The sequence below is a fragment of the Marmota flaviventris genome, chromosome 17 (assembly GCF_047511675.1).
Source record: "Marmota flaviventris isolate mMarFla1 chromosome 17, mMarFla1.hap1, whole genome shotgun sequence".
NCBI classification, from domain to species: domain Eukaryota; kingdom Metazoa; phylum Chordata; class Mammalia; order Rodentia; family Sciuridae; genus Marmota; species Marmota flaviventris.
This window is the reverse complement of record NC_092514.1, coordinates 77,302,937-77,313,585: the sequence shown is the minus strand read 5'-3', so window position 1 is coordinate 77,313,585 and position 10,649 is coordinate 77,302,937. Positions and strand designations below refer to the sequence as shown.

General features: G+C 54.8%; 1 protein-coding gene across 1 annotated transcript; it reads left to right on the top strand.

The window, feature by feature from the left end:
* Nucleotides 1-8,232: 8,232 nt before the first annotated feature.
* Myadml2 (myeloid associated differentiation marker like 2) lies at nt 8,233-9,156 on the top strand. Its single transcript, XM_027955577.2, has one exon. It carries the CDS (start codon nt 8,233-8,235, stop codon nt 9,154-9,156), a length of 924 nt encoding a protein of 307 aa, XP_027811378.2.
* The last annotated feature ends 1,493 nt before the right edge of the window (nt 9,157-10,649 follow it).

Below are 10,649 nucleotides of genomic sequence, written 5' to 3'. Positions count from 1 at the left end.
GACCGAGGGCGCTGCCGAGAGCCACCCCTCGAAACCTACCCTGTTCACTGAAGCCACCCGTGGCACAGGGCCCCTCTGCACTCACCGCTCAGCCTTTCTAGACATGCTGGGGTCTCACACTTTCTGTAGGAGCAGCAACGCTCAGGACAGGCACCCACACCTGGGCCTCTCCTCTCCACCAGGAATGGCCAGAGCCGCACCTTCACTGTTCAGGAGCCTGACAGTGGGATCTGAGCTCCACGTCGACATCCGTGACACATTTCAGCCCCACACTGAAAAAGAGCCAACAGGGCTGGGGTGCCAGTGGTCAAGGACTCGCCTGGCGTGAGCAAGGGCCGGGGTTTGGCCACCAGCACAGGAAGAAAAAAAAAAAAAAGAATAGAAAAGTAAAGCTCTTGGGGCTGGGGTTGTGGCTCAGTGGTAGAGCGCCACCTAGCACGTGCAAGGCGCCGTGCTCAGCACCACATAAAAATAAATAAGTAAAAATAAAGGTGTGTGTTCAACTGCCACTGAAAAATGAACTTTTGTTTTTTAAAGTAAAGCTCTTGAAGGACAGAGCTGGGTTTCTGCTTTTGTATCTTCCTTTCTTCTTTCTTTCCCTGGGGACCAAACCTGGGCACTTTACCAGTGAGTTACTGCCCCCGACCTTTAAAAAAAAAAAAAAATTGTAGATGGACAGCATGCCTTTATTTTATTTTTTTTATTTTTTATTTTTGTGTGGTGCTGAGAATAAAACCCAGTGCCTCGCATGTGCCAGGCAAGTGCTCTGCCACTAAGTTATAACCCCAGCCCATTCCAGCCCTTGTGTGATTTTTTGAGATAGAATCCTACTAAATTGCCCAGGGTGACCTCCAACTTGTGATCCTCCTGCCTCAGCCTCCCAAGTTGCTAGGATTACAGGCTTATGCTACCACACCCAGCTTTCCCTCTCCTCTTATATTATCCCTGCTTCCCTGAACCGAGGCCACCCAGACCTTTCGGTCCCTTTTGGTCCCCCCCACACCAGGCCTTTCTGTCTGCCACACCCTGGCACCTGCTGATCACTCTGCCTAACACTTACCTGGGCCGGCCTTCTCACTGAGCTCCTGTGGTCACCTCCTCAGAGTGGCCCCACGTTGTCATCTCATCAGGAGTCTCTATGCAACACACTGCAGTCCACGATTGCCTCTTTTGTGGCCCAAGTTATGAGGACTTTTGGCTCCTTTCTCCACGTCTGTTTCTCAATGCCTAGAGCAAGGTAGGGCACTGTGCAATCACAGGGAAAGATTCACTTAGTGAAAATGTTAATTAGAATGAGAGAAAAGAATAATATATTGCTGGGTGGTATGATCCCAGAGACTTGGGAGGCCAAGGCAGGAAGTTCACAAGTTCAAGGCCACCCTGGGCAACTTAGCAAGAGCCTGTCTCAAAATAAAATTTAAAAAAAAGGGCTGGGATTGTGGCTCAGCGTAGAGTGCGGGCAGGACCTGGGTTTGATCCTTAGCACCACAGAAAAATACAGGCCTTGTGTTGTGTCCATCTACACCTGAAAAATAAATATTAAAATAAATAAAATCAAAACAGCTGGGGATGTGGCTCAGTATTAGAGCATTTGGGTTCAATCCTCAGGACCACAAAATAAAATAGTTCTAAAAAAAGAAACTCTGAGTAATAGTGGCACATGCCTGTATTCCCAGCCACTCAGGAGGCTGAGGCAGGAGGATCACAAGTTCCAGTCCAGCCTAGCAACTCAGCAACACCCTGATTCAAAAATTAAAAAAATGGACTGGGGATGTGGCTCAGTGGTAAAGCAGCCCTGGGTTGAATGTTGAATTCCTGGCACAAAGGAAAAATAGAAGGAGAATGAGAAGAAAGAAAGAAACTTAAATTTTTGTAAAAGCAAATTTGGGGTCTGGGGCTATAGTTCAGTGGCAGAGCGCTTGCCTGGCGTGTGTGAGGTACTGGGTTTGATCCTCAGCATTGCATAAAAATAAACAAAACAAAGTCATTCTGTCCATCTACAAGTACAAAAAAACGATTTTTAAAGCACAAATTTTGTAAAGGCAAGTTTTTTTTTTATTCATACAAGAATATGCATTAGCTTTTAAGTTTTAAAGCATGACAATTTTTTATAGTTGACAATTTTTAAAACTAGTCTTCTTTATAGTAGTTTAGAAAGTATCTGATTTATTTTGGAAAAAAAAAATTATAAAGTCCAAAGAACAAGCAGAGGCGCCGAGAACTGTCTCATTTCACAACTAAACACTCAGGGTCACTCCAGGTGAACTGGCTGCACCACATAACCACACAGAGACAGAGATACCTTTTTCTTTGGGTCCTGTGACAGCTCCTCTGACCCTAGGGTCCCTGGAAAGACACAGAGAGAGAGAGAGAGAGAGAGAGAGAGAGAACGTGCTGAACCCTTTTATTGGGGAGAGGCCATTCAATGTGGCAAGGGGTCAGGTTGCGGGGTGAGTCTAGCTTCCTGACGTCTGCTGTCAGCAGGTTGACTGACATCTAGGAAGGCCGTGCCCATCTCAGGAGCTGTGTGGGGGTCATGGCAGAGCGAGGCCTGCCCAAACAGAGGGGCCACATGGGTTCGGCCCACCCTGTGCGCCCAGTGCCCAGAGTCCACGCACTCAGCCCACGGCTGGCTCGCCACATCCACATTCCCATCTCTAGGGGCCAAGGGGCGCTTGTTCCTGTGTGGCAGCTCCCAACAGCGTATTCCCTCTTAGAAGTCGCTGCAGGGGACATTTTGGGGGCTCGCCCAGCCCCTCCCTGTCTCTGAGGCCTACCTACCCACACGGCCTCCTGTTGGAACAGTGAACGGTGTCACCCACACAGTGCCTGTGCGGGCTCCTCCCACGACCCCCTCAGGCCTGTCCTCTCCCGTCTGCAATGTGACCCTAGGGCGCCTGTCAGCCCGCACTGTGGCACTGAGGTCAGGGCACCCCACACACTGCTGAGCCTCTGGGTGGCCTGCAGCTCCCTTGCTGCGGAAACTTTTCCCTTCGCTTCCACCCCTGAGGAGCAGGCGATGCAGGCTCGGAGCCTCTGCTGCTGTGAGTCCAGGCAGATCGTGGCTGGCTGACTGCTGGGGCCTGGTGTCTGGGATTTGAGGCACAGCCCGTGTGTGGAGCTGCTCTGGGTTTTCCGGGCCAGCCTTGGGTCAGCTGCCCAGTCTGCTTCCCAGCCCAGGGTGCTGAGCAAGTCGGTGGGTAACAGGGTCAAGGGGTGAGGACCAGGGGCTTCCACACTAGAGACAGAAGCCCCACTGTGGTGGGCACAGTCCTGGCAGCAGAGCACATAGCACTTTTGTTCAGACAGGGATCTCCCTATAGGAGCCTGCTGGCCTCAACTCCAGGGCCAAAGCCATCCTTCTGCCTTAGACTCCCACCAAGCTAGGTGCTGCATGAGGGTCTCAGGGGTCAGCCCTGGGAAGGTGGCTGGGAGCCCAGTGGCTAGAAGAGGAGGTAGATTCTGTTTCCCATCTCTTCTCACACAGCCCCTGAAGGCCTGTCTTCTGAGAAGGAGCTGATAATAAGAAGGGGAGACAGCAACCAGGGCTGGGGCGGTGGCTGTGCCTACACCCTGTCCTCTGCTCCTCTGGACACTTCATTTCTCATCTTTATGTGAAAACATGGAGGCTTGACCCCCACCCACAGGCAGGAAGGGGTGGGGGAACAGGGTGGCAGGAGGGAGCCCAGCCTCACCCAGCCTAGGGGTCACTCGTGCATAGCCATCACCTTGGCGGGGTGGGTCAGGAAAAGCCACACCCTGAGGTAGACACCGAGGCTGGCTGGCCCACCAACCCAGGTGCTTCCCAAGGTCTTGGGGAGAGCCGCTGTGGGACAGAGGGTGGGGTGGTGGCTGGAAGCCAGGGCTAAACAGCCTCAGCATCCGCGTGTGCAGAAGGGTGATAAGGAGACCTCTTCGGGTGACACCGCCCTCCCCAGACTCCAGCCCATGGGGCCTTCTGGCATCTGACAGGCCCAGGACTCCCCATCCCCTCTTCCTCCCTAGCCCAGTGCAGCCCCTGGAGGACACAGCCTTCCCCTGGCCGGGGCCCTGCAGGCTGAGGTGGGCCTGGAGGGGGCTGGCAGGGAGCCCGCCCACGGCTCTGGGGCTGCAGGCAGTCACAGCTGCTGACTCTGGGACTGCTATGGTGGCTCCCAGGGTCACTTTCACTCAGAACTCAGAGTCCGCTGGTCACTCTGAGGTGCCCAGCAGGGCTCCCAGGATGGTCTTTCCTTGGTTGAGACCTCTGTTGCCCATTTGTGCAGGCCAGCCTGATGCCCCTGGGGACACCATAGGCCCTGGCAGTGCTGAAGCTAGGTTTCCCCGAAGTGCCCAGTGCTTCAGGTGCCACAGCCAGCTGCTCATGGGTGGCAGATGTGGGCGGACAGAGTAGAGGCCAAGGGTAGGAGCAGAGGGATTGGCTCTGGGGTTGGACCTAAGGGGTGGTGACACCAGGAAGGTTGTGATGGCCTGGCAGCTTAAGAGGCTGAGGCAGGAGGCTCTTGAGTCCAAAGCCAGCTTCAGGGGCTGGGGATGTGGCTCAAGCAGTAGCGCGCTCACCTGGCATGCGTGCGGCCCGGGTTCGATCCTCAGCACCACACACACAAAAAAAACAAAGATGTTGTGTCCGCCGATAACTAAAAAAATTAATAAATATTAAAAAAATTCTCTGTGTCTCTCTCTCTTTAAAAAAAAAAATAATAACAAAGCCAGCTTCAGCAACTTAGCGAGGCCTTAAACAACTCAGCAAGACTCTGTGTCCAAAAAAAATATTTTTAAAAGGGCTGTGGCTGTGGCTCAGTGGTCGAGCACCCCTGGTTTCAATCCCCAGAACCAAAAAAGTAAATAAATAAATAAGAAGGTTGGGATCATCAGTAACCACCGGACCAATGTGGTGCCAGCCTCTCAGCGGTGAAGACATCTGAGGTCGGACACTTGCTGCTTCTTTGGCAAAACTGAGATGAAGAGATGGGCTGTGGGGATCAGCTCTGTGGTCCCTGCACACACAGTGGCTGGTGCCAGACGCTACGGCACGCACCTGTCACCCCAGGAGGTGTTTCTTCCTATTGCAGGAACTCCTGTGGAAGGGTCCCGGGGGACACCCTGGAGCGGAGGAGCCCTTGAGAAGCATCAACAGACACCAAGACCCCTGGGGAAGGCCGCATAAAAGGGATCAAGTGGACACCTAAGTGGGGGCCCCAACCAGACGGCTGACCTTCACAGGCTCTGGGTGAACTGTCACATGAGATGTCCCCTGCCGGGTTTTTCTGCCACAAGCATTCAGCTTGGAGCCCAACCAGGAGGAAACAGGCAGACAGCACTCGTTCTGAAGGCCAGTCTGTGACAGCCCTGAAAAGGTCAGTGCGACGACACCCAAAGAAGGACGGCTCCAGAGTAAAGAGTGGCGAAGGCCGGGATGGCCACCCCAGGGCATCCCCCGGTCAGATCTGTATTCCAAGGACAGGTGGGGACGCGTATCGGACATCATCGCTATGTCGTGCTTCTCTAGGAAAATGGCCTTGCTCTGAGGAGCCACTATGGAAGTGTCTAGGGCCACACTGTCACATCTAGAACTAGAGCTGATTGATGAACTAACTAATGGAGGTGCAGACAGGGCACACCATGACCAGTTCCTGGGCGTGCGCACACACCAAGAAAATCCTTGACTCTGGGGGAAGGAGGCACTGTGTTGGTCACACTCTTGCAACTCTTCCCCAGATCTGAAGTTTTTCTGACTACAAGTTGAGGGAACATCTATGAAGATACACCAGACATTCTAGTGTGTGTGTGGTGTGTGTGTGTGTGTGTGTGTGCGTGTGCGTGTGCATGTGTGTGTTGCTGGGAATTGAACCCAGGGCCTTGTGCATGTGAAGCAAGCACTCCACCAACTGAGCTATATCCCTGGTCCTTTTTTTAGTATTTTTTTTAGTTGTAGATGGACACAATACCTTTATGTCATTTGTTTATTTTTATGTGGTGCCTTGGATCAAATCCAGTGCCTCACACATGCTAGTCAAGTGCTCTACCACTGAGCCACAACCCAGCCCTGGACATTCTTTGTGTGTGTGTGTGTGTGTGTGCGCGCACACACACACACACACGCACATACTGGCATTGGCACCCAGGGCCTCACACGCGCTAGGCAAGTGCTCTTCACTGAGCCACCTCCCCAGGGCCGACACCATGACATTTTAACAGGGGTTTGATCCAGTGGAATTTTAGGTGATGCTTCCTATCTTTCTCTTTTCTTTACTGACTGGGTCTGAGCATCTACTAGCTTTACAATCAGAATTTGCTTACCATTTCAGAAACATTTCATATTGCATTAAAATTTCAGCATGGAGTTGGAGTTACAGTTCAGTGAGAGGGTGCGTGATCCTAGCATGTACAAGGTGCTGAAGTCAATCCACAGCACCAAAAACAAACACATAAAACTTAATTTAAAAATGGAGGGCATGGGGCTGAGGCTGTGGCTCAGCGGTAGAGTGCTCGCCGAGCACATGCGATCCTCAGCACCACATAAAAGTAAATAAATAAAATAAAGGTATTGTGTCCATCTACTACTGAAAAATACATATTTTAAAAAAAATGGAGGGCGTGGGCTGGGCTGGGGCTCAGTGGTGGAGCACTTGCCAAGCATGTGTGAGGCCCTGGGTTCAGCACCGCAAATAAATACATAAAATAAAGGTCCATCAACAAATACATACAAAATAACTAAAATTTTTTTAAAAAATGGAGGGCTGGAGTTGTGGATCAGTGGTATAGCACTTGCCTGGCATGTATGAGGCCCTGCCTGGGTTCGATCCTCAGCATCACATATAAATATAAAAATGGAAGATCCATTGACAACTAAAAAAAAAAAGGTGTGGTGGTACACACCTGTAATCTTAGTGATTCGGAGGCTGAGGCAGGAGGATCATGAGTTCAAAGCCGGCTTCAACAACTTAGTAAGGCATTTAGCAACTCAGCAAGATCCAGTGTCTAAATAAAACACATAAAAGGGCTGGGGATGTAGCTCAGTGGCAAAGTGCCCCTGAGTTCAATCCTCAGTACTTGTGGGTGTAGGGGAGGTTAGCCAGGTACAATGGCGCCCACTGGTAATCTCAGCTGCTCCAGAGGCTGAGGCAGGAGGAACACTTGAGCCCAGAAGTTTGAGGGCAACACAGTGAGATCCGGTCTCAAAATAAATAAATAAACAATAAATAACATAAAACAAGCAGCGCTCCTGTAATCCCAGCGACTCTGGAGGCCGAGGGAGGAGGACCGCAATTCCCAGTCAGCCTGGGCTACTCAGCAACGCCCTGCATCAAAATGAAATGAAATAAAACAAAATTGAACAAATGGCTGGGGTCGTGGCTCTGCGGCTGAACACTGGGGTCAGTCCTTAGTAAAAACTGACTGAATAAATAGCACTAGGAATGCAGCTCAGGGGTAAAAGCCCCCGAAGGTTCAATCCCCAGCACCAAAGACAAAAAACCAAAGCAACAGTGCAGATCTATTTTCTAGGTGTTTCCATGCCTAAGAAGGACAGAGGCTTCCGGAGGCCACCTCCAGATAAATACTAAAAACCCAACCTCCCACCTCCCCAGCCCAGCACCACCAGGGCCAGGCTGGAGATCATGGCCAGAATGAGGATGGACTCTTGACAAGTGGCCTGGGGTCTCCACACTTCACTCCCCTTCCCCAGAGCTCCAGGGACAAGGACAACAGGGTTCTGAAACCCAGCAGAACTCTAGAGGCACTGTCTGGGAGGGGTGGGGTGAGTGACAAGAAGGGAGCCCCCCAGGTCCTCCCACCTCCTGTGCCCCTCCCCCAGAGCTGGCTGTGGAGGCTGCTGGGGCTGGGTGGAGGGGGAGCCCGTGCTCTCTGCATTCTCCCCACCCGTCCCCGTCACTGACCGGACTGAAGGGTGCAGGTGCTCAGGCAGTCCAGGGGTTAACGTCCCAGCAGAGAATCTGCGTGGGACGAAGGGGTCAGATGCTCCTCCTGGACGTGGACAGGCACACAGGCTGCTATTCCGGGGCTCTGATGGAGGTTGTCTATTTATAGCTGCAGGGAGGGGGGCGCTCACCACTCAGGCGGCAGAGAGGCTGCCCTGCTGCAATGTCACCATCGTCACCGCTGCTGCAGGCTGCCGGCACCTGTCACTACTGCAGAGGACAGAGGGCCCCCAGGCCATCAGGAACCCCAGGGCCGTGGGGCACTGCGTGAAGCCAGGAGGTGGCTGGCCAGATGGGGAGCACCGTGGAGCCCCCCGGGGGTGCATACCTGCACCTGGGTGCTGTGACGTCCCCAGTGGGCACAGCCCGGGTACTGCAGCTGGCCTTTGGCTGCACCACCTTCAGCCTGGTTGCCCACCGGGGTGGCTTTGCAGGTGTCCAGGGCACCTTCTGCATGGCTGCCTGGGGCTTCTGCTTCGCAGTGTCACTCCTGGTGGTGGCCTGTGAGTTCACACAGCTCCACGGTTGTCTCCGCCTCTCCTGGGGCAACTTCACAGCGGCCTTCGCCATGCTGGCCACGCTGCTGTGTGCCACGGCTGCTGTCGTCTACCCACTGTACTTCACCCGGCTGGAGTGTCCACCTGAGCCTGCCGGCTGCGCAGCTAGGGACTTCCGCCTGGCGGCCAGCGTCTTTGCTGGGCTCCTCTTCCTGGCCTACGCAGCGGAGGTGGCCCTAACACGGGCCCGGCCTGGCCAGGTGGCCAGCTACATGGCCACGGTGTCAGGGCTTCTCAAGATCGTCCAGGCCTTTGTGGCCTGCATCATCTTTGGGGCACTGGTCCATGACAGCCGCTATGGGCGCTACATGGCCACCCAGTGGTGTGTGGCTGTCTATAGCTTGTGCTTCCTGGCCACAGTGGCCGTGGTGGCTCTGAGTGTGATGGGCCACACGGGGGGCCTGGGCTGCCCCTTCAACCGCCTGGTGGTGGTGTACACCTTCCTGGCTGTGCTCCTGTACCTCAGCGCCGCTGTGATCTGGCCGGTCTTCTGTTTTGATCCCAAGTACGGGGAGCCCAGGAAGCCCCCCGATTGCCCCCGCGGCAGCTGCCCCTGGGACAGCCAGCTGGTGGTAGCCATCTTCACCTACGTCAATCTGCTCCTCTACATCGTCGACCTTGCCTACTCCCAGAGGATCCGCTTCGTGCCCACCCTGTAGCCTGGCAAGTGGCCACTGGCCCACCTCCACGCTCCGGCTGGGGGTGACAGGCATGCGTGGGTGACCCAGGTGAACAGACGTGAGGGCGAGCAGGAGGGAGTCCAGTCCGAGGGCTTGGAGTAGACGCACGCAACAGGCAGAGGACGCCTGGACTTCTGGCTCCACTCTGAGGTCGGGCTGGATGGGGTCCGAGGAAGGGTGGGGGCAGAGGCCTGAGCAGGAAGACAGGGCAGCTCTCGTCCCAACTCTTCCCGTCTCCGTCTGTTTCTAATCTCTCTCTGTCTCTGTGTTTCTCTCTCTCTCTCCATTTCCCAGTCCTCCCTGGGTCCAATACTGACCACTGTAATGTGGGAAACCTTGGAGCAGGTGCTGCTGTGACCCATTTTATAGATGGGGACGCGCAGGCTAAATGGACTTCAGAGGTGGACCAGCATGTCCTTCAGTGTCTGGACATGGCACCCACACTGGGTAACATGTTAGAAAGCGGACGATTTCCAGAGGTGTGGGAAGGGTCACACACAAGCCCAGGAGCACCAGAGGCAGGCCCATGGGGTCGACTGAAACCTCCTCCTCCTTTGAAGGGGCAGTGCCCGGAACCCTGCGAAGGGAGCTCTGCTGGAAACTGCACCAGCTCACAGAGAAGGAGCCCAGAAATCAGGACCCTGCTTCACTGGCCTCTGGGGAGCCTCCCGGTGGCCACAGCCACTGGAAGCCAAGTGAGGACTGTGCTATGGCCACCCAGGGCTGCCTTCCAGAGCTCAGTGGCTGGAGATGGTGCTGGTGGCTTGGAAGGGCCTGCTGAGCTGGCAGCACCACCAGGAGCAGAGTGCCAAGGTGTTGGGTTCCCAGTGATGGAGGCCCTGCCCAATGCCCACCATGGGCTGTGACGTAGCAGCTTCTGTAGAGACTCCTGCGGGAGGCTGGCCTGGTGGGCAGTCCTGACACGGGGTAAGGGCCCGGCCTGGGGCAGTCACTAGAACATGGAGCCTGGGCACCAGGCATCTAGCTGCCTGCTGCTCCTGACCCTCAGGGCCCACTGGCACCAACATCCTCCACGCTCCAGCCAGCTTCTCCTGCACAAGAGCCCAGCCCAGGGCAGGCCACCGGCCACCAGAGCAGGAGCATGTGTGCAGCAGCTTGTCGGTCCCTCGGCTCATGGCTGTTCCCAGGACCCTGAGCAGTAAATAAAAGGAGATTCATTTGCACCCCAGCTGTGGCTAAGCCTTCTTTGCTGAGGGGCTGTGCCCAGTTACACCTCCTGGGCTCCCGGCATGCCCTGGGAGGAGGGTCTGCACTGGGGCCTGGCTGAAGGAAGACATGGCCCTAGGAGCACCCTGGGCTCTGGAGTGCAGGGAAGGCTGGGCCTCATCTCCTGAGGAACTGGGCTCCTCCTTGGTGGGTGACAGTCCAGGAGGGCTCAGATGGGCCAGTGGGGAGAAGGAGGGTCAGCTCAGTCCCCTCCTTCCTAGAGGCCTTGGCACTCATCCCACACC

What these genes read in the sequence shown, in the direction of transcription:
- Myadml2 (XM_027955577.2), top strand. Translation starts at nt 8,233, where the DNA reads ATGGGGAGCACCGTGGAGCCCCCCGGGGGTGCATACCTGCACCTGGGT.